We start from the raw sequence: 27,464 nt of genomic DNA, 5'->3' as shown, positions 1-27,464 counted from the left end.
TGGCTAGGTTTGGCACCAAGGACTTCTGCGACGCCCAGTGTGACTTCTTGCACAAGGCCCACTTCCACTGCGTGGTGGAGGAGTGTGGCGCGCTCTTCAGCACCCTGGACGGGGCTATCAAGCATGCCAAGTGAGTGCGGGTCCTCGGGCACCCATTTCCACAGAGCCGAGCTTGGTCCTAGCTGCCTGGAGGCTGGGGCTGCGCTCCCCCAGCGCCCTGGGATGGGTCCCCGCAGGCCACAGAGCTTCTCAGACACAGGTCCCTAGCCTCCCTCCATGCCTGCAGGCAGGCGCCCCGGGGTCTCCTGCCTTGAGACCAAGTAGTAGTCGTGGGGGGCCGTGAGCCCTGCTGCAGGGCAGGTGGGCCCCTGGGTGAAGGTTTCAGAGCCACTCTTCCACCGTTGCATTCTTTCACCTGCAAACAGTGAAATTAACCTGTCACCGCTGTGAGGTCCAAGGCAGCAAACCCAGCCACCTCCTTCAACTGGAACTCAGAACTAACCTTGGAGACAGACCTGCTAAGGAGTGCTGAGGGTCCCGCCCTCCCAACCTCAGGGCAGGTTCCAGAAGGAAAGGGCTCCACGAGGCAGGGCATGCTGCCACACACACACACACACACACACACACACACACACGACACAGGCACACGCGCATGCACACACTGGGTGTGAAGGCCCAGCCAGGAGCCCATGTTCACAACACACAGCAGCTTGCCTTCCATCCTTTCCCCTGAGATCCGCGGGCTCCTGGGCTTGCCACCAGGGCACAGGAGGCCAGCACAGCGGGGGCAGAGCTGACCTGCGGGAGGCGGGGCCTTAACCTCCAGCTGACCTGCCCTCTTCTGCCCTCCACAGCTTCCACTTCCGGACGGAGGGAGGAGCGGCTAAAGGCAACCCAGAGGCTGCCTTCCCGGCCTCAGCTGCTGAGACCAAAGCTTCCTTGGCCCCGTCGCCCCCTCCAGCGCCGGCGGTCAGCGCAGCCCCGGCGGGGTCCTCCCTGGAGGGGCCCACGCCCAGCCCAGCCTCGGTGCCCTCCACCCCCACCCTGCTTGCCTGGAAGCAGCTGGCTTCCGCCATACCTCAGATGCCTCAGATCCCAGCATCAGTGCCTCACCTGCCCGCGTCGCCCTTGGCAACGACTTCTCTAGAGAACGCCAAGCCCCAGGTCAAACCCGGATTCCTGCAGTTCCAGGAGAAGTGAGTCCCGCGCCGAGCCGGGAGCCCCGCGTGGGTTCGGGCGTAGTGAGGGCTGCCGCCGCTCTGCGCACTGGTCAGCCCCAGCTTCTCTGGGACCCAGTCGCCCAGTGATGTCTTCTAGCCAAAGATGCTGCTGTTTATACCTCACCGCCTGCCCCCGGGGCGGGCAGCCGGGGCGGGGAAGGGGTGGTGGTCGAGGCTGCTGTCCTGGCCAGGCCGGTGGTGACCCTGCGAGGACTGGCCATGTGAGTGGCGAGTCCCTCAGGGGCCACTTGTTGGCCCAACAAGGAGAGTGGCATTTCTCCTTCCAGGGCCCCTGTTTGCCGCCTCTATGGCTGCTGAGTGTACAAGCGTGGGAAGTCACGGGTGGGCATGCGGGGGCTAGCCCCCTCCAGGCCCGTGCCCACGGCGTGGTGGCCTGAGCTCCTCTGGGTGGAAAGCAACCTCCTCACTGCACGGTGGTGGCTCCTTGCGGCGAGAACGGTTACTTTGTATCGTAATGTGTGCGGCTTCCTGTTCTCAATAAAAGTAATAAATTGGATTATTTATACCGCCTGAGTGGCAGCTGTCCTCCCTCTCTGACACCTGGGACCGGGCCCGTGGCATGACTCCTCTCAGTCCCTCCTCGACTTCCCTTGCTCTTCCCCCTCCCTCCAAGTAGCAGCTCTGCCGGGTTCCTGGTCCTCACTGTGGTCCCCTGTTGGAGGTGAGACCAACCAGAGCCGAGGCAGGAGCCCCGCATGTGCTTGCACCCCTGTGTGGCATCCCAGGCCGGACAGCCACGAGGGGTGGCACTTCCCTCCACTCCGAGGGGTGAGGCTGACCCGGGAAGCCACAGGCCTCAGCGGGACACGACACCAGGCACATGTTTCCGCTTGCCCAGGGCCCCCTAGAAGCAGAGCTTCCTGGCAGGGCTGCCCACCCACCTGCAGTCTGCTAGTAGGCCATATCCAAGGCGTGGCCTGTGCCAAGCCAGCCAGGCCCTCCCTGGCAGCTTGCCAGGGCTGGCAACACCATCCCTTACTTCCCCATCGGCCATCCTTATCTATAATCCTGAGGTGTGGCCATGGAAACTACGTGTCCCAGCATGCAATGCTCTGTGCACCCGGGATTTGCAATCCCTGGGCACCACACAGTGCTCCTGAAAGGCAGGAATGCATGCTGGGATGTGTAGTCTCTGGCTGAATCATCCTGGTGAGCAGGCAAGCAGCCCAAGTGCCCGTGCCTCTTGATTGCACCATTGGGGACTAGGGAGTGAACCCCAGCATGAGCCAAATCAGGACACCCACGGGGAGGACTTGGGAATGCCAATGACCTTCTGGGCTGTGGTTTCCTTCCAGTGATCCTTGCCTGGCCACGGACTGCAAGTACGCCAACAAGTTCCACTTCCACTGTCTCTTCGGGAACTGCAAATACGTCTGTAAGACCTCCGGCAAGGCCGAGTCCCACTGTCTGGACCACATCAACCCCAACAACAACCTGGTGAACGTGCGAGACCAGTTTGCCTACTACTCTCTGCAGTGTCTCTGTCCCAACCAGGTCAGCATGATGGGCAGGCTGGGGCGGGGCCGGGACACCCTCCTCCTGGCAGACACCGTCATTCACACCCTTCTGAAGTTGGCCGACACCCAGTCTGGAACAGACACTGCCTGCCCCTGGACCCCTGAGGCCGCTGGGCAGGGCTCAGATTGGTGCTAAATCAGAGCCACGTGGCTCTGCAGCCCCGCCGTGCTGGGCAGCCGTGGTGCCCTGCTCTGTGTTGCCTTTCCCCCAGAGGCCTAGAATGTCAAAATAGAATCACTGAACAGACACATAGCCAGGATGACCGTGCCCGGAAGGACTCCTGCCAGGACTGCTGGTGGCTGCCCGAGATGAAGTTGGAATCTGGATGCAGGCATAGAGGGCAGGGTGCTGGGATAGATTAGTGATGTCTGCCCTGGTCTGGGTCTCACACGGGGTGGCTGATGGCCTACACCTGGCCCGTGGCTTATGGTCTGGGGTGGGGTTAGATATCGCGAAAATGCCGGGTAAGATATTTCCATAGAGGAAGAAAGGAGACATGGTACCTTCTAGCCTGTGAAAGCTCTTTCTTCACACAATTTTGTTTTCTGATTTGGACCATGGCCACATTGCAGGGGGCCCGGGCAGCCGGGGGCTCCCAGCCGTCGCCCCAGCCCTGACAGCAGCCCCTGCCCTGCCTCCCCGCAGCACTGCGAGTTCCGGATGCGCGGCCACTACCACTGCCTCCGGGCCGGCTGCTACTTCGTGACCAACATCACCACCAAGCTGCCGTGGCACATAAAGAAGCATGAGAAGGCAGAGCGGCGGGCAGCCAATGGCTTCAAGTACTTCACCAAGCGCGAGGAGTGCGGCAGGCTAGGTAGGAGCAGGGCTGGCGGGACTGGCCTGCGGGTGCAGCCTGGCTGGCCTCCTGTCTTGGCGCCACCTCCCTCCTCGGGCTCATGTGTTATTCAAAGCTATCCCAAGCCGGGCATTGTGGAGCTTGGTGGAGTCAGAACCAGGCGAGGGTGGCCTCAGGGATGCCCCTCTCTGGCCCACACACAGGCCCGGGGGCCCTGGCTGAAGGCTCACTCCCTTTCCCTTGCCAAGCACTTGCAGGTTGAGCCTTAAGGCCTCCTGAAGGTTCTGAGGTGTTTCTGGGCACAGCTGCTTGGTCCGCTCGGCCAGTCAGCTGTCGGTGCTGCGGGTGGTGGCGGCTGCAGTGCCCTGTGTTCATGTAGGAGCATCCACCGTGTGCCAGGGAGCTGGTGGGCCCTGGAGCTTGCTGGCCCCAGCGGGGAGGGAGTTCCAGGACCAACCATGTGCTCATGGGCCAGAGCAGACACCCCTCCAGAAACTGGAGGTTTGCTGGGAGCCCCTTAGGGGCTGAGGGGCCGGCTGGGGCCGCTCGTCTCCTGCTGCAGTCCGGCCCTTCCGGATGAAGTAAGCCAACGGGTAAGCCAACGGCCAGAAAGGGAGACCAACCTTCCCTTGAAGAGGACAGACTCTTGACCCGGGAGAGGGCCGGAAACCATGGCAACGGGTGTCAACACTCGGAGGCCTCTGCTGCCCGGGCTCAGCTTACAGGCGTCAGGGTGCTCTGCAGTGGCCGTTACCAACTCAACTTTGGTGTTTTTGGTGGTAGCTGGGGCCAAACAAAGCTGGGGGAGGAGAGGAGACACCTGACCACCTCAGGTGCCTTGGCAACGGGCAGGCCCTCACCTGCCCTCCGTGATACCGTTTCAATCCCCTCTGCTCTGTTCTCAGCCCAGAACATGGCAGTGGGGGCTGGGAGGCAGGTGCAAGGCTGACCAGGACCAGCCCACAGCCCTCCCCAGAGGAAGGGTGGGGACAGGTGGCTTGCTGGCCTGTGGCTGACCTGGTGGACTGGGACCACTTGTAGACCGTCCAGTGTCCAGGCCAGAGGCGGGACCAGCCTGCCACCCTCCCGTGCCTGCGTGATAAGCCAGGGTGGAACCCAGGCCTTGTCTAGCCCAGTGGAGGGGCACGCGGCCTTGCAGGTCTGGCAGTGCCCGCTCCCCAGCTGCCATGTCTGCACCTTGCTGGCCGCACGCGCCCTCCTCCCGCAGTGCCCAGAACAGGGCCCAACACACGCTGTGTCCACAGGCTGCAAGTACAACCAGGTCAACAGTCACTTCCACTGCATCCGGGAAGGCTGCCAGTTCTCCTTCCTCCTCAAGCACCAGATGACCTCGCATGCCCGGAAGCACATGCGTAGGATGCTGGGCAAGAACTTCGACCGCGTGCCCCCGTCGCAGGTGGGCGCTCCCTCCCCCATGTGCCTGGGCTTCCCCACCAGGCGGTCTGTCCCACCCTCTGACCGCCCCCCCGCTGGCCCCAGGCGGCTCCTGTAGCAATCCCCACTTGTCCCCAGGGCGCCCCCAGCCTGCTGGACACGGAGACGGACGAGTACATGGATTACACGGGCTGCAGCCCCGGCGCCGTGTCCTCCGAGTCATCCACCATGGACCGCAGCTGCTCCAGCACGCCCGTGGGCAACGAGAGCACGGCGGCAGGTGAGCGGCAGGCCGGGCTGGGGCCGACCCCGCGGGCCCGCCTCGGCGCGGGCTCCTGGTCCAGCAGTGGCCAGGCTGCGAGCGAGTGGCCAACCATGGGTCTGTGGGCTGTGAGTCCCCAAGGCCACCGCCCGTTGCCCTGCCCACCTCCCAGGCACTTCCGTTTCCAGGAGACACCCTTGGCTTGTCTGCTCTGAAAGCCACAGGGCACAGCACGGGGCCCCCAGCCAGAGGGACAGGCGGGCGCAGCCCCTGGGCCCAGGATGGCTCCTGCCCGCCGGGCACCGCCCCCCAAGTTGCCCACCCTGAGCCCCCGGCCTTCCTCTCCTCCTGGCCCTCCTCTTTGTCACACTCTGTCTGCTCCTCCGTCCACGTATTTTCATATCATACTCGCTTCTGCCATCAGGTTTCTCATTTTGGTTCTTTTTGTTTGTTCTGTTTGTTTTCTTTTTCCTTTTTTTTTTTTTTTTTTTCTGCCTTTCTCCACCCTCTCCAGGCTGCGCGGCTCCTCCTCCTCCTCCTCTTCCTCCTCCTGCTGGCGACGAGGCTGCGCCCGGGGCTCCATCCTCCGCGGCTGTGCTCCGGCCGCCCCCTCCCGCCCTCCCATACCTCTTCTCTCCGCCCTGTCTCTCATACTCTCTGCTCGGGGCCGCTCTCGGAGCCAGCCGCGGCCTGGCCCACCCCATCAGCAGCCCGCCCAGCTTCCCGCCCATCACTGCCACTCCAACTGCAGTCAAAAGCGATGTCCCCCTAGTTCAGGACGCTGCAGGTAACTCACGCGTGCCTCCTGTCACCTGTCACCCCAACTGCCCCCTGAAGCCACAAGCCAGGACTCCAGCCTTGGCTGCGGCCTGCTGGGTGGCGGGCAGCCCCTGCCACCAAGCCTGCTCCTGGTCCTAGCACAGGGCCTCGGAGCTCCCACTCAGCCCTGGCCAGGCCAGTGTGGCCAGTGTGCCCAGAGTGGCTGCGCTGGATGCCTGGGAGGGCAGGGAAGGTGCTACCAGCCTGGGCCTGGGCAGGGCACAGCCTAGGCCTTCTGCTCACAGGAGCTCACCTGGCACCTGGCCTCAGGGGAAGACAGACGCTCTTGAGAGGTTTGCTGATGCCAGGGACCTGAGTGCCACCACACCCCACACCACCACGCCCAGTACCTGAGCAGGGAAGGAAACCGTGTGGCCTCACGCCAGGCTCAGGGGGCTGCACACCAGGCTCAGGCTCAGGGGGCTCACGCCAGGCTCAGGGGGCTGCACGCCCCCTCCCTCCCGGGAACAGCCTCCGCTCCAGCTCAGGCCCTCTTGGCTCGCTCCCCTGACGTTCTGACAGCAGGCACTGTGTCTCTCGGGACCAAGGCCGCAGGCAGGGCAGGGCAGGGAGGTCCCCGCCTGGAGTCCAGCCAGGCAGAGCCCCGGGCGTGACCTCTGACCCAACACCCCTGCACCTCTCCCTGCTGGACTTGTGGCTCCAGGCCCTCCCCCGCCCCACACCCGGGCACCTCCACCCCATGGCAGGCCTGCCTTTTCTCCCCTCCTCCCAGGGTGGTCAGGATGCTCACTACCCACTGCAGACGCAGCTGGGCCTGAAGGTGGGGGCAGGACCGGCTGCCCGGCCTCCCCCATGCAGCCAGCCAGTGGCTCAGCCCCCTCCCTAAGTGCAGGAGGGTGGTCCATGCCAGGCAGGAGGGTCCGAGCGGCCAGGCAACAGTGCCTTCTTGGGATTTGCCTGGCTTAGGCACCTCAGGCCCACGGAGTGGGAGAGGTGGGGAGCCCAAAATCCCAAGGAGACCTGAGAGAATCTTCTGGAACCCCCCACGGCCCGAGGCCTTTGGCATCCCCGCAGCAAGGGGCAGGTGCCCCTGCAGGCGGCAGCCAGGGCACCGGGTGCGGGGAAGGTTGCCGTCGGGCCCTCGTTAGAGACAGGCGGCATGGCGCCTGGCCCGGGGTGACCCCCACTGCCCCTTCAGCTTCAGCTGCCCCCAACTGGCTGCCGGGGAGGCCCGCGCCCCTGCTTTTTCTCGCGGGGTGTGCAGCCGGGGGCCCGGGGCGGCCCCTCGCGCTGACCACCGTCCGTCCTGCGCAGGGAACACCATCTCCATGCCCGCCGCGTCGGGGGCCAAGAAGCGCTTCTGGATCATCGAGGACATGTCGCCGTTCGGCAAGCGCCGGAAGACGGCGGCGTCGCGCAAGATGCTGGACGAGGGCATGATGCTGGACGGCTTCCGGCGCTTCGACCTGTACGAGGACTGCAAGGACGCGGCGTGCCAGTTCTCGCTCAAGGTCACGCACTACCACTGCACGCGCGAGAACTGCGGCTACAAGTTCTGCGGGCGCACGCACATGTACAAGCACGCGCAGCACCACGACCGCGTGGACAACCTCGTGCTCGACGACTTCAAGCGCTTCAAGGCGTCGCTGAGCTGCCACTTCGCCGACTGCCCCTTCTCGGGCACCAGCACGCACTTCCACTGCCTGCGCTGCCGCTTTCGCTGCACGGACAGCACCAAGGTCACGGCGCACCGCAAGCACCACGGCAAGCAGGACGTGATCAGCGCCGCGGGCTTCCGCCAGTTCAGCTCGAGCGCCGACTGCGCCGTGCCCGAGTGCAAGTACAAGCTCAAGTGCTCGCACTTCCACTGCACGCACCCGGGCTGCCGCCACACGGTGGTGGGCATGTCGCAGATGGACTCGCACAAGCGCAAGCACGAGAAGCAGGAGCGCGGGGAGCCCCCCGCAGCCGCGTCCCCCGGGGGCGCCGAGGGCCCCGCGCCCGGCGGCCTGGACGGCTCGCTCACGCTGGGCGCCGAGCCGGGCTCGCTGCTCTTCCTGCAGTCGGCGGCCGCGGGCCTGGGGCTGGCGCTGGGCGAGGCGGGCGACCCCGGGCCCCCCGGCGCAGCCCCCTCCGCGCCCGGCCCGGCCGCCGCCGCCGGGGAGTCCTCCCAGGACGACGAGGAGGAGGAGCTGGCGCTGCAGGAGGAGGAGGCCGAGGACGACGACGACGAGGAGGACGAAGACGAGGACGAGGACGACGAGGACGAAGACGAGGAGGAGGACGAGGACCTGCGCACCGACTCGGAGGAGTCGCTGCCCGAGGCCGCGGCGGCGCCCGGGACCCCGGGGCTGGCCACCCTGGGCGGCCCCGCGCCCGGCCCCGCGCCCGCCGCCGCCTCGCCCTAGCCGCCCGCGCGCGGGAGCGGTGGTTGTTTCTACGGAAATGCTATTTATACGTCAAGCTTGCCCCTCTCCCAGAGCCCCGGGCCCGGGCTCCCCGGCCCGGCCCCGCCGGTGCTTCCGGACCCCCGAGTCCGTCTCAGGACCGAGGCGGGGACCCTCTGGTGCTCCGCGGCCGCCCGGGGCCGCAGCTCGGCGGCTGAAGGACACGGCTGCCCGGCGGCCCTCTCCTAGCTGGAGTTCGGGATCTTCAGGGAAACGAAGGTGCTCTCGTGCGGGGAGCGGCCGGGGAGCCTCCCCGCACCCGCCGGGCGCCCGCTCGCTCAGGGCCGGCCGGGCACCTGCAGCCCCCGCGGGCCTCCCGGGCAGCTGAGCCCCGAGGACAGCCCCCTGCAGGGCGCTGCACCTGCTGCCCGGCCGGGAGGGCAGCCTCACTGGTGCTGGCCGCGGGCACAGGAAGGCGCACCTGTCTGGGGCTTGGGAAAACACACACACACACGAAAGTTGTACAGTATTTTTTCCTGTAAAGGTTATTATTCTATGTAGAACAAAAAGGAAAAAAAAAGTGTGGCAGGCGGGGGCACGCGGCGCCGGCCAGGCCTGGGGTGCTGGGGTGCTGGGCCTTCGCAGCGGAGGCTGTGTCCACCCTGGCACTGAGCTGCGCGAGTCCAACTTTCAACTTGAATTTTGTAGACGAGGAAAAAGGACTATTACTGTTGATACCAGTTTGTAGTTAATTTAACATTGGAGTTTTTTTTTTCTCTCTCTCTCTATCTCTTGGTTATGCGTGTGGCTTTATAGGGCTTCTCTCCCGCCCCCCAAGCCCCGGGTTTATTTTTATTATTGTTTGGGACGCTTCTGTGCTGATGCGGCCAGTCGGGCTTGGTTTCCTTCTAACCCGACCCCCCCCCCCAATGCACCTGCTGGCCGCCACGGGATTGGCCCAGGCCTGGCCTGCACACAAGAACACCTCGCCAGCAGTCCGGGGTCGGGGGCCCCAGTGAGGCCCCCACCCCGGGGGGTACCTTTGTTCCCCAGGCCACCAGCCCATCAGGTTAGACCAGGGCGGGGGGAGGGGGGTGGGAACCGGTTGGGGAGTCCTGGGGGGGGGAGTTTCTGCAGGTCCCTTGTTCTTTATTCTTTCCGTTTGTCCTCTCGGCTGCCCACAGCCAGAAAGCCAGGGCCGGCTGGCCTGCAGGGGTGGGATGGGGGGCCCAGGAAGCCAGGTTTGCTCCCCAAGCTCCCATGTGGGTGCCCCACACACCCAGGCATTTGTTAAGGAAACAAATCAACCCACAGTTTTCAATGTAGCAAAATCGAAGGCAAAAGAAGGGCGGCCAGGCCGAGCGGAGGGGCCGCTGGCGTTCGTGTTGCACACTAGGACTACAAGCCATTGCTAGCTCATTTTGAATTTTAACGTGTAGTTTTGTTTCTGTGGGGAAGACAATGCTTGATCCAGCGATGCTCTTTTTAATGTTTTATAGCTATGTATGTGTATATATATAAATATAAAATACCATGTATGCACAGCGCGTGTGTATATATCTATATGTATATACATATATAGATCTATAGAGCCGTGCAGCGGGGGCTCGAGACGCAAGCCGCGCAGCGTGGGAGCTGACAGCGCGCTCCCGATACTTGAATCTGCTCTCCTCGGCACCTGGTTATTAAGAACTGAATATTTTTCCACTTGAATTTAGTGCTATTAGAAATTTAATATATGTGTTTTATTTATTTGATTTTTTTTTGCATGACTGATGCAAGGTTTGACATTTTCACTCAATAAAAACTGGAAAAAAAATATCAAGATATCTTTTTTATTTTTGAAATTCTCCTCCAAGCTGCTGGCCCTGCACCCAGTGGCACCCGGCCGTGCGTGGCAAAGTGGTGTCGGGGAAGGTTGGTCACCTCCAACCTGCTAGGAAAGTGGGCCCCGAGCCAGCTTGCCCCTGGGCACGAGGCCAGGTTCCGCCAGACTGCCGGGCACAGATGGTGGGGGGCCTTGGGTGCTGCCCCCTCCCCCCAGACCTGCTTAAGGCCCAGGAGCCACCCTCCCAGCCGGGCTGTGGGCCAGGACCCCCGTCCTGCCCACCCCACCCTCCCAGCCGGGGCTGCTTGGCTGGCACTAGGCAGGGCCACCCCCTGCCCGCTCCCTTGGCTCCTTCCACCTTCCTGCGAGGACCTGCCAGGCCTGGGAACTGCGTGTACCAGGATCCCTTCAGGATGATGGTGGGTGCCTGCCTGCAGCACACGCTGGCACAGCCAGAGACTGTCAGTCCTGGGGCTGTGGCCACTGGGTCCTGGTGGTACGAGGCTTAGGGGTCCCCTGGGAGATGTGGTGAAGCCGGGAGCGCTCACCACTGCCTGGGGGCCCAGGGCCCCTGCCCTCCCACGCCTGCTGGTCACACACACCCACAACCCAGCATCTCAGCCCAGGCCACGCGGCTACCATGTGTGGGTCCCTGGGGGAGCACCGCTGGCCGGGCCCACGCCTGCCACGATGGGACAGCGGCAGGAGCGGCCCCTGCCCGGCCTTGCGCCAGGAGGCCCCGCTCGTCTTCCCCCTGGCCAGCGGCCCACAGGCTATTTACATAAATAAGTTTGTAACAGACGCGAACATCCAGGCTGCTCTCCGTCTTATTAAAATGTTCAAGTTGGAACTCGCTTACTGTTTGTGGATATCTCAATTCTGTTAAATAAAACAGTGACTAATTTATGGCTAAAACACAAGTTCAACAAATGAAAACCATTACTGGGGCTGCTGGTGGGCCGCGCGGCCCTCCCCGGAGGGCTGGGGGTGGGAAGAGGCAGAGAACCAAGCCCCTAGGAGGGCTGCCCGTGGGCAGGACGGCCACAGGATGCCCACTGGGGGCGAGGGGGCTGGCGGGGCCAGCGGTGGGATTCCTGGGGCCAAAGAGGAGGGATGGGAAGTCTGGTGGTGGGGGCCGCAGGTCTCAGCACACCAGCCATGCAGCAGCCCCCCAGCCCATAGCGACCCTGAGCCCAAGCTAGGGCAGTGGGCACTGTGTCCCAGAAAGAGGAGGCTGTACCCGGAGGGCAGGAGAGGTGCCCGCCTGAGACCACGTGCCACCTGGAACTTGCTGTCGCTGGGCATGAGGTGTGGAGAAGCTGCCACCCAGGGAAGGGAGAGTGACCCCAGACCCTATGGCGCTGCCCAGGGTTTGCTGGACTAGGCAGGAAATGCAGGAAGACGTTACACTCAGGCTTAATTTTTTAAAATTTATTTATTTATTATTGGAAAGATAGATATACAGAGAGGAGGAGAGACAGGAAGATGTTCCATCTGATGATTTACTCCCCAAGTGGCCACAATGGCTGCAGCTGAGCCAATCCGAAGCCAAGAGCCCGGAGACTCTTCCAGGTCTCCTACACAGGTGCAGGGTCCCAGACTTTGGGCCATCCCTGACTGCTTTCCCAGGCCACAAGCAGGGAGCTGGATGGGAAACGGGGCCGCTGGGACGTGAACCAGCGCCCATATGGGATTACAGTGTGTGCAAGGCAAGGACTTCAGCTGCTAGGCCACCATGCCAGCCCTGCACTCAGGTAATAATGTGGCTCTGACTCCCAGACGGGGGCAAACCTGCGAGTTCAGCTGCCTCTTGCAGAGGCAGAACCAGTGGCACGCTGTCCTGGAGACCCTGGCCTCCACACTGTGGGGGGCAGCCAGGCCGCTGGATACCCAGGAAATGCCCTGGAATGCCAGCGATCGCCCTTGGCCGCTGTGGCACGGAGATCTTGCAGGCCAGGGCTGAGGCCGATGATGGCACCCACAGCTCTGCTCAGCCCCGTGGGCTCGAGGGCAGCCGCTGCCACCCCATGGTGCCCTGTGCGTGGTGGAGCTGAGCTGAGCTGAGCTGAGCTGAGCTGAGGCTGGTGGCAGGTTACGGTGTTCCGTGTGTCTCTGAACCGATGTTCAATTTAGGGCACGGGCATCGTGCCTCGGGTCCACTTCACCACATACCACTACCCTCACTTTGCCATAGATTTATTTGTCTAACTGAAGGACACAGTCACACAGAAAGAGAGAAGGAAAAGGTAGAGACTGGTCAACTTCCCCAGATGCCTCCAACAACCAGGGCTAGGCCAGGCTGAAGCCAGGAGCCAGGAGCTCTGCCAGGTGCCCCGTGTGGACAGCAGGACCCAGGTCCTTATCACCAGCTGCCCCGTCGGGCACATCCGCAGGGAGTTGGATGGGAAGTGCAGACTAGCTGGGAGGAATACACATTTTGTCACAGGGTCCAAGCAGCAGCTTAATCTATCGGGCCACAATGCCAGCCCACCCCTGCCCTGTCTGTGGCCTTGGAGTCATGGAAGACTCTCTCAGGACGCTAGAGTAACCCCACCTCCATGCTGGCTCCTACGGCTTGTTCAGGACTTGGTGAAGCTGCCCCATGATGCTGGGTGAGACTGCCAACTTTCTCGGGGCTGCTGTGGAGTCAGGAGAGGCCAAGGCCCAGGGTTTTGGCATGAGTGTGCAGGTGTGGCTGGTGTGTGCGGGCTCCCGGGAGAAGCAGGTCAGGCTGCTGCTGGAGAGGTCAGCCTCTCGTGTCAGGGTACCACTCCAAGTGCCTGGCTGCTGCTCCGCTTCCAGTCCAGCTCCCTGCTAGTGCACCTGGGAACACAGCGGAAGTGCCCCAAGTACATGGGGGAGACCCGGATGAAGCTCCAGGCTCCAACCTCGGCCTGGCTTAGCCCAGCCTTGGCTGTCGGGGAATGAAACAGTGGGCGGAAGGGGTGTGTGTGTGTGTGTGTGTGTGTGTGTGTCCCTTATCTCAGCCACTCTGCCTTTCAAACAAACAAGTCTATAAAAAAGATAAATAAAATTAAAACAAATAAAAGCAAGTGTGGTGGCCTGCACACCCTACCCCCCTGCAGGGCTCCCCTTAGGCAAGTAGTGGTTGGTCACACTTGTTCTGGGCAGACAATGCAAGATCAACAACTAGGGGCCACCTGCCACAGGGGACAGACCCACCTGCCAGGGGACGGACCAGGGCCACCCGCCAGGGGACGGACTAGGGCCACCTGCCAGGGGACAGACCAGGGCCACCCGCCAGGGGACAGACTAGGGCCACCTGCCAGGGGACAGACCAGGGTCACCTGCTATGGGGGAGGGTAAGGGCCCCCGAGAAGGGGAGTGCCACCTCCCCAGGGGAGCACTTCAAAAAACCGGCAGCTACAGCCCCTGATGGGGTGATCCCAACCCTCTTTTCTGGGGCCTCACTGAAAGCAGTGTAGATGGGAGGAATCCTGGGGTGGGGGAGTGGGGTCCCCTCCAGTGGCTGCTGCCGCACCCTCCTCCCTCCTGACTCTGAATGGGGGCAGGGCAGTGGGCAAGGGACGGGGTGGGGACAGGGCAGTGGCCCAGTGCTTTGGTGCTCCTGGGCTGCAGCCAGAGGGCACTTCTAGCAGGACCTTCTAGAAAACTCCACATCCACGCAGGGTCAAGCACAACTCGCTGTCCAGAAGGGCAGCAAGTCGCACAGCCCAGATGCAGAGCTCAGGTTTTGCCAATGACCAGATGGGCAGGGGAGAGCCAGCGCACGGCCTGGCGCCCTGCGGGCGAGGGGACAGCAGGACCCCCAAAGGCTCTGCAAGCCCTCCACTGCCTCAGTCCAGCTCTTTTAAACATCGGATGCGGACTTCCACAACAGGGGAAAAAAAACCACGTTTTTGAACACAAACTCGCAGCCCTTTCCCTGACCCAGAACGTGCCTTGTTCTTAGCTGGGGGTAAGAAGGAGGAGGTGTCTGGCCATGGGGCCGCAGGCCTCGGCATCGCTCTAGGGCCTGTGCTGCCCAGGCCACCTGGCTTGCTTCCGGAGCATCGGCAATGCCAAGGAGGGTCCCCAGGGAGCAGCAGGTGATGGGGACGGGTGGGGAGGGCCCCGGGTCCAGGGCCCGCCACGCAGGGAGAGGTCAGGACAGCCGGCCCGGGGCCTCGGAAAGAGCGCTGGGCTGGCTCCATCTGAAAAGACACTTTATAAAAAGACATTGTAATTGAGTTTAATAATCTGCTCCCTTCCAGAAAGGGCCTGACAGGCGCTGCCTGCTGCTCACTTCTGCCCCATTCCAAATATTTTTACCTTATTTGGATGAAATGCATTATTTTCCTAATGAAAGCCTTTTTTCAAAGGCTGCCTGCCCTTGGCCAGCACAGCTGCCTTTATTAGGCAGCGCTCACGCCGTCCTGGGGAGGGGTTTTCTCTCCCTGAAATCGCGCCAGGCGCTCGGTCCACAGGAGCCCAACTCGGTCCACAGGGTCCCGAGGCTGCCCTGCCCTCCTCCACCCCGAGCCCAGGCACCTGTCAGCCTGCCTGCCCGGGGCTCCCTCCGCACAGGGCCAGCTCTGCAGGGCGGCCCCAGGGCATCTGCCCTCTAGTGTTTCCTTCCCATCCCACAGGGCAGGGCCCCCTGCAAGCCCAGCCAGCAGTCACCAGAAGAGGGTCCAGCAGAGGGAGGGTGGCATGGAAGGTCAGTTCCCGGCCTCTAGGCTAGCTCCTGGCTTGGCCACCTGTGGCCCTCTGCTGGCCCATCCCATGGCCCTGGGTGGGCACAGAACCACTCCCTGTGGCAGTCAAATATGCCCTTGGGACCTGAGGGACCTGCTCACTGTGCACTTGACTTTCCTCAGAACACGTGGCTGGAGAACTGACTGGCAGTGCTGGGGCTTGCCTGGAAGACACGAGCTAAGGGCTGGTACTAGGCCAGCTGCAAGCGAGGGAGGGCCCATCGGGCCACACCTTCATGTCAGGTGCAGGGGCCTGCAGGTGCAGAGGCACCAGGGCTGCCCACTTCCAGCAAGCACAGCCCCATGGGACCACAGCCACTCGGAAGAGGCTTCTAGCTCTGGGGTTCGGGACCAGTTAAAAGGACACAGGGAGGCCGTGGGTGTGGTGTGGGAGGCAGAGAGGAGACACGGGCCCTCCCCAGGCAATGCTGAACCATTTAAGGCAGGCGGCTCATCTCCCAGCGGCAGGTCTAAATACAGCAACAGGAGGTCCCACTCCCGCAGCCAGACATGCCCCTGGTGGCAGCTAGCCCTGGGGGAGGGCCTGGAGCTGCCCGGCTGGCTCTTCCCTCCTCATGCCCCTCAGGGGTCCCTGCCCAGGTGAGCCTCAACACCCACATGGGGTGGATGGGGGAGAGGAGCAGACAGGGAGTACCAGGCAGGAGTTAAACAGCAGTAATTCGGATTTATTACAATTATATACAGTCATGTCTGATCCTCTGAAATCTATACATGATCACACTGACGGACACGTGTTCTGGTGGGGGAACGGCGAGGCCAGCGGTCAGCAGGGCCCTCTGCCAGCTCCACATGGGCGCGGGGTACACGTGTCAAGGCAGGGCCCATCATCTGGGAGGATGGCGGGAACAGCCAGTGGGGCTGGGCACAGGTGCCCAAGGATGGCAATCCTCGTGGGATCCAGGGCCCTGACAGCCCCTGACCAGGGAGGGAGCCAGGGCGCTGGCCTTGGGCCACAGGGAGAGAAGGAGCTGCGGCCCAGGGGACAAGCACAGCGGAGGCCAGAGGGGCCGCAGTGCCCCTGCTGGACAGGCAGGCAGGACACGAGCTCTCGCCATGCGGGTGTTAGCGAGCCAGCACGCAGGGACAAGGTGTGCGCCCGAGAGAGGCTGGGGGACAGAATCACGACTGTCCACTGCCACAGCTGGGGACAGCTCTGCTCCGACTTCCCCAAGCCAGAGATGAGGGGCGGAGCCACAGGCCCACCTGCCGGATGTGGTCCACGGCACTAGTCACGCTCATGCTCATTGCTCGCGCCCTCAGGCCGCCGCAGCTTCTCCACCTGCTCGTTGATCTGCCCGTCACCACCCCGGCGGTCCTCCCTCTGCACTCCCAGGCAGTCCTCCTCGTCCACATGGCCCACGTCGTCCTCCTCATCCTCCTCGTCCTCCCTCTTCTCCTCCTCGCCCTGCACCTCCATCCGCACCTGGCCCTTCACATCCACCGCCCCCTCGCCGGCCTCCTGGGGGCCCAGCAGGTGGTAGGTGGCTGTGGAGCCCTCGGGGCTGTGGCTCTCCTTGCCCGGGGAGGGTGACGCAGACTCGTTGCTGACAGGCGAGATGTCGCTGCTGCTGTGGTGGCTCACGGCTGCAGGGCTGGATGGTGCCGCTGACTGCACGGGCATCTGCCAGGAGGGGATCTTCGGGGCTGAGGGGGAAGGCGGGAACTGTCTCCTGGCAGGGGACATGCAGGGCAGAGAATGGTGACCGTGTCCAGGACTCCCGCCCTCCCAGCTGACTGCATTGGCACTCTGCCCCAGGGGATGCTACCTGCCTTGGCAGCCGTGGGGACAATGGGGCCTTGGGAGCAGGCAGGAGCCCCAGTGGGCCGGCAAGGGGGAGGCATGCTGATGGCCCGGGCAAGGATGGCAGGGGGAGCCCTGGGCCCTGGCCAGGGTGGTTGAGACCTCAGAACCACAAGGGGGATGTCCGAGCACTGTGCTGGAGACCCCTGGGGCCCAGCAGCGTCCACAAGGCCAGTGGCCCAGAACGCATCCTCCCCCATCCCATCTTCTCATCTCGGAGTCTCGCCGTATTTCCTACCGGTTCAAAAGCAGCCCTTTCAGGGAGTTAATTTCCGACTTGAGCTCATTGATGTTCTGGGACTCCAGGAGCCAGTTGGTGGATGTGGTGGCCTGAAAGTCAGAGCACAGAGGGACAGGAGTCAGAGCAGGGGGGAGGGGGCAGGGCAGGGGAGATGGGCAGAGCAGGGGGGAGGGGGCAGGGCAGGGATGATGGGGGGCAGACCAGGGAGGAAGGAGGCAGGGCAGGGGAGATGGGGGGCAGACCAGGGGGGAGGGGGCAGGGCAGGGGAGATGGGGGGCAGACCAAGGAGGAGGGAGGCAGGGCAGGGGAGATGGGGGGCAGACCAGGGGGAGGGGGCAGGGGAGATGGGGGGCAGACCAGGGGGAGGGGGCAGGGAAGGGATGATGGGGGGCAGACCAAGGGGGAGGGAGGCAGGGCAGGGGAGATGGGCAGAGCAGGGGGAGGGGGCAGGGCAGGGGAGATGGGGGCAGAGCAGGGGGAGGGGGCAGGGCAGGGGAGATGGGAGCAGGGCAGGGGGAGGGGGCAGGGCAGGGGAGATGGGAGCAGAGCAGGGGGAGGGGGGCAGGGCAGGGGAGATGGGGGGCAGACCAGAGGGGAGGGGGCAGGGAAGGGATGATGGGGGGCAGACCAAGGGGGAGGGAGGCAGGGCAGGGGAGATGGGCAGAGCAGGGGGAGGGGGCAGGGCAGGGGAGATGGGGAGCAGGGCAGGGGAGATGGGGGCAGGGCAGGGGAGATGGGGCAGGGCAGGGGAGATGGGGGCAGACCAAGGGGGAGGGAGGCAGAGCAGGGGGAGGGGGGCAGGGCAGGGGAGATGGGGGCAGGGCAGGGGAGATGGGGCAGAGCAAGGGGAGGGGGGCAGGGCAGGGGAGATGGGGGCAGAGCAGGGGGAGGCAGGGCAGGGGTAAGGGGAGACAGGGCAGGGGAAATGGGGCAGGGCAGCAGGGAGGGAAACAGAACAGGGGTCAGGGGTCAGAGCAGGGGGAAGGGGACAGAGCACAGTGCAAGTCTCATGTTGCAGCTAAAACCCCGCCACCCCTGCAGCCGACCTGCCCACACGGTTTGGGTACCTGGTGACAACAAGGACCACTCTGGCTGTGAGGCTAGCAGTCCTGACAAGGGACAAGCCCGCCCATCCCCCGACCAGCTGCCTCGCTCCTCAGGGCTGCCCCCGCTGGTGGAGCAGCCCAGCGAGCACCCAGTGGCACGTGGACACCACCTTGGTGCCTTGGGCTGCTCACCCTGTCCCTACAGCCCTCAGCTTGTCACGCAGCCCCAGGAGAGGGGCTGAGCCAGGCCATGCCTCACTGAGCCACGGCATGGGTCCATAGCTCAGATCCCCAGGGGCTGCCCCAGCCATAGATGGCGCAAGGGCACAGCAGGGCAGGTGGCTCCAGGCAGGCCAGGGCAATCCTCTCTCTGCAGCACCACCTCGTCCCCGACTCCCCTCTCGGACCGACCCTGGCTTTCTGGGCTGCAGCCCCAGGGAACTGCTGGAGGGGCGCAGGCCTCAGCGTGCACATGGGGGCACTGTGCTTGATGGCGGGTGGCCCCAGGTCGGAGGGGGCACCTGGCGCTTTCACTGCAGACCTGAGGTGCAGGGAGCAGGCCTATGCCTGGTGGGGCGGGGGGGGGCTTCACGCATCCCAGAAGCAAAAGCAGGAGCCAGGCAGTGGGGGAGGAATGGCCAGAACACACCAGCTGCCCTCCTTCACGTGCCCTCGGGGCCCCTCTCCAGACCACCTGAGAGCAAGGAGCCCACCGCCGCTGCCCTGCCGCTCGAAGCCCAGAGAGCCTGCAGCCCGTTAACGAGGAAGCCACTGCCACTCACCGGCCTCCCGATGACTCGGATTTCCAAACGCATATGGTGCCAGATGCCAGGATTTAGAAATAAAATGTGACATCTGGGCTTTGTAGCCAGCCTCTTTAAAACACAGTTGTAGAAAACTCACAGCCTTCAGTTTTATGTAGGTTTGTTAATTACTTAAAGCTCTTCTTTTTAAATTTTTTACAGTGTGCCAGTAGAATTTGGGAAGCCAGATCTAAAACCTCACATTACAGCTGAACAAACACAGCTCCGGGGCTCTGGATTTACAGGGTAACCCGAGTCCTCATATACATGGGCTTGGCAGCCAGGCCAGTGAACCCTGCTTAACAGGGGGTGTGGAGGGGCTGGGGGTCCTGAGAGCCCCCGGCAGAGGCTCCTGGAGGCAGTGCAGCCAGGCCCAGGACCCAGCCTGCCCCTTCCCAGTTGCAACATGTGGTCTTAATTTTGACGCTTGACGCCTGAAAACAGTTTTCCAATTTCCGGAATGGCTTTTGGCAACCGGCAGATTGCATTCATTGACAATATCAGGGCATGTGCCCCCTTTATGGGCCAGCCGCCTGGTAGGAGTCCCTTGGCAGCTGCAGGACCCGGACAGCCACCATGGGTATGGACGTGCAGGCTGTGACCAAGTGTGCAAGCATGCAGGGAGGGGCTGATTGGGGCCTTTTCACAAGAGCTCCCCACCTCCCATGGAGGAGTGGCTCAGGGGAGGGCTGCAGCCCCTGCTTAGCTCAGAGCCATGGAGAAGGCTCTAGGGAAATGGGTGCACCCAGCACAGCACAGAGCCACAGAGCATGCACTTGGGCATGTTCTGTGTGAGGCAGCATCAGGGGCAACCCGTGTCTCACACCCACGGACTCTGAGAACAGCAACCTGGGAGCCAGCTATAGCCAGGCAAGGCATCACAGCACATCCCTACAGGCTGAATGAGGCAGGTGCCACTCTGGCTCCGACACAGATGTAGATGGCCCACCTGCAGCTACACAGCTCCAGCCACAGAGCCAGAATTCTAACCCAAGGGGTCCAAGTCCTGACTCTCACCACTACAACTGACTCCCACCCAGAGGTCCTGGCTGGTGCCAACACCTTTAGGGCCCCCTAAACCTGCAAAACCCAAGTTTCCAGACTCTGCCCAGTGCAGGGGTGCAGCCCAGTGCAGCGGTGCGGCCCAGTGCAGCGGTGCAGCCCAGTGCAGGGGTGCGGCCCAGTGCAGGGTTGCGGCCCAGTGCAGCGGTGCAGCCCAGTGCAGGGGTGCAGCCCAGTGCAGGGTGCGGCCTAGTGCAACAAATGGTGCACACTTGTTCACCATCCCCTCGAGCCCACCCCAGCAATGCCTTGACCTGCTAACACCCTTGCAGCCTTCTCTAGCTGTTCGCTACACCGACAGCCTCTGGCGCTAAGTGTGTGTGGCTGTCACAACAGGCCCACGGGTAGTAGGTGGTGACAGCGACGGGCCGAGCAGCCGCAGTGGTCACACGCACACCATCCACGGGGGGAGACCGTGTGGACACAGAGAGCATGCGGAGTCAGAGTGGGCAGGTCCCCGGACCCGGAGTCAGGGTCAAGTACCTTGGCAGCGGCCAGCTCGTGGGCAAGCTCCTGCACCTTCTGCTGCTGCTGGAGCAGCAGCTCCTGGAGCGCGGCGAGCGTCGTCTGCAGCTGGGTCACTGGGGGAAGGAGCAGGTGCGCCTGTTAGAGCCGGCCAGCAGCCTCCCCTCCCCGCAGTCCACACAGCTCGGAGCTGCCCGGCTTCCTGCCGCAGGCGACTCATCGGCAGACACCCCCAGCGTGCCAGCCGGATAATTTATCTGTGCCCTGGGTAATCCACCTGCACTGTATCTAACCTCCAGTATTTCTACTTTATCTTTCCATTGTGGAGTTGTCCGTGGTCAACAGTATATCCGTCCAAAACCTCTCCCCTCTAATTATGTCTGCTTGTGATGTGCTTGGCTGCCCTGGCTTCTGCAGCACGGCGGAGTCACTCATCTTGGGGGCCCTAGGAACCTTGGACCCCCAAAGTGCAGCTCAGGTTCTTGGCTGCCTCCAGGAACAGCGACCGCAGCACAGCAGACCTCGGCTCCCGCTCGGCAGACGCCCGAGGGACAGCCGGCAAACACGGATGCCCCACAGGAAGCCAGGGTCCTGTCGGGCGGCGGGCGCCCACGCTTGCTTGGAGTTCTCAGACCCAGAGCTTCTATCCAGTGAACAGATTTATACAGCAGAGAAAAAGCCACCGCGGGCGCGACAGGTCCCAGCTAATCTGGGCCATCACCGGGCACCGGGTAACGCAGGCAAGCCCGCTGGAGTCGGTGACAGAGGAGGTGCTGGGGTCCCGGGAGCCACAGTAATTACAGACTCTCTTGACCCCATGTTGGATTCTTCGAGGGAAGGGGGAAAATCACTGAAAACCCCCCTGTAAACCTCCTAGAAGCAGAAATTAAAAATGAACTTTCCAGCCCTTAGAAAGGCTGTCATTTTATTCCCCTTATTAATATTCTGAGGTTGGGAGCCTTTCCGTAAAAACATAATTAATTGAGGCCGCGCCGACAGTAAACAAGCAATTTCAAATTAAACCGAAATGACGGCGGCTTCATTTGCAAATGTGAACAGATTCTGAGAGCAGATAAATGAAGTCACCACATAAAGTGGAGACGGAGGGCGAGGGGCGGGGGCCGCGGAGGGGCCGCGCGCAGGAGCTCCGAGGGTGACTTGATGGAGTCATTAATCTTTACCTGTCTGGGCCACGCTGCCACTCAGCTCCGAGAGGCTCGCCTCCATCCTGCCCAGTTGCTTCCGGTCCTCGCGGCCACCCAGGATGAGGGGGAGCAGGTACTGCTGTGACAAGTGGGGTGGGTGAGGCCCTTCTCCAGCCCCCCACCCCGTCCCCACGCTGACGGACAAGGCCACGGGAGCTCCGGGTGTGACCGCGGCAAGCACAGGCACGCAGAGCAGACACAGACCATGCGGCTCCTTTCCCACAGTTTCCACGGGGGTCTTGATACTTCTTTGACAAGCACACTTACATCCTGCTTTAGCAGGCCCAAGATGAGGCAGGAGGCACAGAAGCGCATACCGCTGCCGGTCTCTGGGGAGTGGGCCGCGAGCTCGAGAGAGTCCTCAACACTTTGAGTGCTCACTCACTCAGAAGAAAAATGAAGGAAATTGAAGAAACCAGAACACCAGAGAGAGCCCCAGGGTACCGAGAGCCAGGACGGCTGGCCCTGGCCTGCTCCTCCGGGGCTGGGGTGAGGCAGCTGAGGGCAGCTGCAGGAGGCACCTCAGTCTTAAAGGCCATGGCCCCTGAAAAACCTTCCCTCACTGCTGAGCCACAAGCATCCCAGCTCCTCAACAACTGGAATTCAGGCCAAAGGGGAGAGGGGCTGGGCAGCCCCCAAAGAAACCAGTGCTGGGTAAAGCTGCAGGGCCAGCCTTGGTCCCCGGGAGTGCGGGCAGAGGTCACCTGGCCAAGGGTCTGGGAGTGCAGGCCTGCGCCCAAGGTAGTGAGACATGGTCAAGTTCAACTCCCACAGGTGGTGCCACAGCGAGTGCACCTCAGGCCTGGCGGGCATTACCGAAGGTGAGCCTGCTAAGGCTGCCGTCCTGGAGGTGGGAGGGGGGTCAGGGGAGCAGGTGGTCTCCACCGGAGATGTAGGTGGGAGGCTGCTGTGATGTCGGAACCAATATGAGCTCCGGTTCACTTCCAATTCAGCTGCCTGCCAATGCACACGGGGACGTAGCTCAAGGGCCCCTGCAACCACGTGGGAGACCCAGAAGCTCCTGGCCCTGGCCCGCCTAGCACTGCCCCAGCTGTTGTGGCAGGGCTCCTGGCCCCTGGCCCCTGGCCCCTGCCCCTGGCCCGCCCAGCACTGCTCCAGCTGTTGTGGCAGGGCTCCTGGCCCCTGGCCCTGGCCCGCCCAGCACTGCCCCAGCTGTTGTGGCAGGGCTCCTGGCCCCTGGTCCTGGCCCGCCCAGCACTGCCCCAGCTGTTGTGGCAGGGCTCCTGGCCCCTGGCACTGGCCCTGGCCCGCCTAGCACTGCCCCAGCTGTTGTGGCAGGGCTCCTGGCCCCTGGCCCTGGCCCGCCTAGCACTGCCCCAGCTGTTGTGGCAGGGCTCCTGGCCCCTGGCCCTGGCCCTGGCCCGCCCAGCACTGCCCCAGCTATTGTGGCAGGGCTCCTGGCCCCTGGCCCCTGCCCCTGGCCCGCCTAGCACTGCCCCAGCTGTTGTGGCAGGGCCCCTGGCCCCTGGCCCCTGGCCCCGGCCCGCCCAGCACTGCCCCAGCTGTTGTGGCAGGGCCCCTGGCCCCTGGCCCCGGCCCGCCCAGCACTGCCCCAGCTGTTGTGGCAGGGCTCCTGGCCCCTGGCCCCGGCCCGCCCAGCACTGCCCCAGCTGTTGTGGCAGGGCTCCTGGCCCCTGGTCCTGGCCCGCCCAGCACTGCCCCAGCTGTTGTGGCAGGGCTCCTGGCCCCTGGCCCTGGCCCGCCCAGCACTGCCCCAGCTGTTGTGGCAGGGCTCCTGGCCCCTGGCCCTGGCCCTGGCCCGCCTAGCACTGCCCCAGCTGTTGTGGCAGGGCCCCTGGCCCCTGGCCCTGGCCCGCCCAGCACTGCCCCAGCTGTGTGGCCATCTGAAGAGTTGAACCAGTGAAGGGAAGATTCTGTTTCTCCACCTCTCTCTATCCCTGCATTTTAATAAACAACAATTTTTTTTTTAAGTGAAGTGCTCTTAAGCCCAGTGAATTCTCATTCACAACTGAACTGAAACTCATCAAGTATAGCCTTTAGCCTCTCACTTCACGTGGAAAACTTCCCAAGCATCAAAGACAACACACCCCACAGGTGAACTCAGCTAACAATGCCATCCTGACATCGCAAATGCCAGGGCAGGGCAGGAGCAGAGCTGCCGCCCCAGGGGCCGTCTTCAGGTACTGACAAAACACCAGGATGACTTCTTACTGCTCCTCCTGCCATTGTTTTCAATTTAAATAAACGATCTGCTGAAGCTTTAGAAACGTTCTCAAGGGGGCCCGGCGGCGTGGCCTAGCGGCTTAAGTCCTCACCTTCAACGCGCCAGGATCCCATATGGGTGCTGGTTCTAATCCCGGCAGCTCCACTTCCCATCCAGCTCCCTGCTTGTGGCCTGGGAAAGCAGTCGAGGACGGCCCGAAGCCTTGAGACCCTGCACCCGTGTGGGAGACCTGGAGGAGGTTCCTGGTTCCTGGCTTCAGATTGGCACAGCACTGGCAGTTGCACTCACTTGGGGAGTGAATCATCGGGCGGAAGATCTTCCTCTCTATCTCTCCAGTTCTCTGTATATCTGACTTTGTAATAAAAATAAATAAATCTTAAAAAAAAAAAAAAGGAAAGAAATGTTCTCAAGGGCCCTAGTGCCTCAAGTCCTCGCCTTGCACGCGCCAGGATCCCATATGGGCACTGGTTCGTATCCTGGCTGCTCCACTTCCCTTCTAGTGCCCTGGACCCATGTGGGAGACCTGGAAGAAGCTCCTGGCTCCAGGCTTTGAATCAGCTTGGGTCCAGCCATTGCAGCCACTTGGGGAGTGAACCAGCAGATAGAAGATCTTTCTGTCTTTTCTCTCTGTAAATCTCACTTTCCAATAAAATAATAAAAAAAATTTAAAGAGATGTTCTAGCCATTCTCTCAATTTGTATTTCGGGGTCTCTTCTTTCCTAGGGCAAAGCAGGGCATGGCAGAAACACCTGTCTTGGGAATTCCACCCAGGGCCCAGGCCATTCGGGGCAGCTCTGCAGGGCCCAGACCACCGGGGGTGGCTCTGCAGGGCAGAGGCTACTGGGGGTGGCTCTCCAGGGCACAGACCACCCAGGACAGCTCTGGAGGGCCCAGGCCACTGGGGCAGCTCTGTAGGGCACAGGCCACCGGGGGTGGCTCTGCAGGGCACAGGCCACCCTGGGCAGCTCTACAGGGCTCAGGTTACCCAGGGCAGCTCCACAGAGCCCAGGCCACCCAGGGCAGTGCTGTAGGGCTCAGGCTACCTGGAGCAGCTACACACTGGCCACGTGTGCACCACTCAGCAGGGCTGAGGTACTTGGGAGAGGTTAATGACTGCCTCACTCTCCTGGTGTCGAGTGCATTTGGGGCCTGGGAAGGTGAGGAAGGCATCAGCCTAGATGGACACGTCCCGGGCCCCAGCACAGTTTGTTTCTGGATTTCTGACATGGAAACTTCCAACTCCAGGAATAGATGAAAAAATTACATTGTGCTATAATTCTGTCATTAACTTTTGTATTAAGTAAAAAATTAAGAATCCCAGAGAGCAATGTTTAAACATGTTTCACATGCTGAAAGTTACAGCGTGAGTCTGGGTGCTCACTCAGGTCCAAATAAGGGGTGAAGGAGCTGGCGGTTTTAGCAGAGGGGGCCTCTCGCCAGGGCCAGAGGACTCCTGGCCAGCCCTGCCCTCCAGGACAAGCTTGCTTCCTCCGATTCAAGTGGGAGCTCCACCCTGGCACCAGGCAAGGGCACGCTCACTCAATGCCTAAGGCTCCATGCTCAGCACCAACCCCTGGGGTGCAGAGGGCTGACTTCCCAAGCCCGAGGGAACCCCCCACCCCGAGCTACAGGTGACAAAAGGTGGAGCTCAGCAACTGACTACACGGACTCCTGCAACGTGGCTTCCAATGAGCAACGGCACAGATGGGGCTGCCCGGGGCAGGGGCCCAACCCTGGGCACTTTCTCAAGGAGCCAGGACTGCTGGGGTCACTCTGCCAACCCCAGAAATGAGCACAGCCAGTCACGCCAACTCCAGCAGGGCAGCGGGGGCAGTGTCTGCCTGAGCCTCTCACACACGCACACACTGCTTGCCACATGCAGGCGCCATTGAGGCTCAGCCTCCAGTCACCGGTGAGGGGCGAGGTGCTTGCAGGAGAGGCAGGTGCCCGGCCGCGGGCACCAACGAGGGCCTGACCACTGCCTCCCAGGTGTGCAGAGGCAGTGCCTGCCCCTGGCACAGAGCTCTAGAGCAGCCTAAGGGTGCCAGGGGCATGGCACCTACTGCCACCAGGAAGGCGACTTACCTTGTAGAGTTGGTGAAGGCCAAACGTGATTCCAGCCATGATGATGGCCAAGGCGCCGTAATCTCGCCATCGGGAGCCCACAGGGCCTAGGAGTGGGAACATACAGTGAGGACGGGCACACAGCAACGGCCTCCCAGGGACACATGGTCAAACACACATGCCCTGGGACACACGGCAGTAGGAAGACAGCATCTGACCATCAGGAACATCACCTCTGTCCAGGCCCTCAGTCATTTGCAACCCCTGGGACACAAGTGACAGCCAGGTCCACAGGGTGAACCAAGCCCCCGCTCTGCTCTCCTGTAGAGCCAAGGAGAAAGACGACACAGGCTCCAAGGCACGGAACTGCAGAGACAGACAGAAAGCCAGAAGGGTAGGCCGGGGAGGTGGGCAGGAGGGGTCTCAGCAGGGTCAGGAGGGCCTTGGCAGAGGTGGCGTGGCGGCAAAGATCCGCACGCCCAGGGCATGTGGGACACAGAGACCAGACAAGGAAGGAGCCCACAGTGCCAGTGGGAAGTCCCAGGGCTCTGAGTAGCCGGGTCCTGGGGGTAAACCTGGCAGATGAGCGGAGGAGGAGAGTGGCTGCACCTGGCCACTCTCACCAAGAGCCTCACAGCCTGGATGGGCAAAGTAGGGACACGTGACGCTTCCCGCCTTCACCTCCCACCTGTGCCTGCCAGCTCCTGGTGTCTCAGGACAGGACAGGAACTGCTCGGTAAGCTCTGTGGCAGCACATGGGCACATGGGAAGAGGACCTCCTGGCCCAGCACAGGAGTCTCCACCACAGAGCTATCTTCAGCCCAGGCCTCTCCCAGCCCCTCAACTTCCATTTCTGGTGAACCCTTAAACATTTTTTGCTTTGTTTGAAAACCAGAGTTATAGCGAGAGGGGGAGGGAGACAGCTCAAACTTCCATTCACTGGGTCACTCCCTAGGCCAGGTCAAGCCAGGAGAGTGCAGCATAGCCCGGGTCTCTGACACGCATGGCAGGGGCCCACACACGAGCCATTTGCTGCTGTTTTCCAGGCGCGCCAGTAGGCAGCTGGATTGGAAGTAAAGCAGTTGGGATTTGAACCGGCACCCTCTTGGGATGCCAGGGTTGGAGGAGACAATTAACCTGCGGTGATGTCCACTTTTCCAGGTGACACACAGTCAGAACCGTCCCCTCTCAGCAAGGGCCACAGCCCGACTCACAGCGCAGGCTCAGGTCTGCCCGTCCAGAGCATGCAGGAGGGACACCAGACACAGCCTGCTTCCCTCTCCCTTTCTCCTCTCACCTTTTGTCTAGCTGCGTAGTGTCTGACCTCTCCCTACACGGGGACACGTGGCTCACTTCCTCCCAGCTTCGCCCACAGCACGCATGTCACCTCCCCCACGGGTACGAGGAGGGCTGACAGAGTGCTGGGTCACAAGGTGCATGGGCACGTTTTTTTTTTTAATTGAAAGTCAGATATACAGAGAGAAAGAGAGGAAGATCTTCCATCTGTTGACTCACTCCCCAAGCAGCCTCAATGGCCAGAGCTGAGCCAATCCAAAGAAAGGAGCCCAGAGACTCCTCTGGGTCTCCCATGCACGCGGGTGTAGGGTTTCAAGGCCCTGGGC

General features: G+C 62.4%; 3 protein-coding genes across 5 annotated transcripts in view; 1 reads left to right on the top strand and 2 right to left on the bottom strand.

Moving 5' to 3' along the window:
- Positions 1–8,409, top strand: part of CASZ1 (castor zinc finger 1) — a 48,076-nt gene extending 39,667 nt beyond the window's left edge. Inside the window, exons 13-19 of the mRNA XM_058675030.1 lie at positions 8–130; positions 855–1,196; positions 2,537–2,735; positions 3,405–3,576; positions 4,824–4,975; positions 5,092–5,233; positions 7,310–8,409. Of these exons, the coding sequence (XP_058531013.1) occupies positions 8–130; positions 855–1,196; positions 2,537–2,735; positions 3,405–3,576; positions 4,824–4,975; positions 5,092–5,233; positions 7,310–8,403 (2,224 nt within the window). The 3' untranslated portion in view covers positions 8,404–8,409. The remainder of the gene's footprint in view (positions 1–7; positions 131–854; positions 1,197–2,536; positions 2,736–3,404; positions 3,577–4,823; positions 4,976–5,091; positions 5,234–7,309) is intronic.
- Positions 1–27,464, bottom strand: part of PGD (phosphogluconate dehydrogenase) — a 298,830-nt gene that overhangs the window by 62,565 nt on the left and 208,801 nt on the right. The gene's annotated exons all lie outside the window — the stretch shown is intronic.
- PEX14 (peroxisomal biogenesis factor 14) overlaps positions 15,594–27,464 on the bottom strand; it is a 154,123-nt gene continuing 142,252 nt past the window's right edge. For 2 of the 3 annotated variants that reach the window (XM_058675056.1, XM_058675069.1), the window contains 5 exons: positions 25,864–25,949; positions 21,549–21,651; positions 20,386–20,483; positions 16,989–17,080; positions 15,594–16,619 (listed from right to left, as the gene is read on the bottom strand). In XM_058675056.1, coding sequence (XP_058531039.1) covers positions 16,175–16,619; positions 16,989–17,080; positions 20,386–20,483; positions 21,549–21,651; positions 25,864–25,949 — 824 coding nt within the window. In that variant the 3' untranslated portion in view covers positions 15,594–16,174. The remainder of the gene's footprint in view (positions 16,620–16,988; positions 17,081–20,385; positions 20,484–21,548; positions 21,652–25,863; positions 25,950–27,464) is intronic. The other variant, XM_058675063.1, reaches the window with a different exon arrangement.

The sequence above is a fragment of the Ochotona princeps genome, chromosome 2, assembly GCF_030435755.1.
Source record: "Ochotona princeps isolate mOchPri1 chromosome 2, mOchPri1.hap1, whole genome shotgun sequence".
In the NCBI taxonomy this organism is placed as follows: Eukaryota; Metazoa; Chordata; class Mammalia; order Lagomorpha; family Ochotonidae; genus Ochotona; species Ochotona princeps.
The sequence above is the reverse complement of the archived record's forward strand: the minus strand, read 5'-3'. Positions and strand labels throughout refer to the sequence as shown.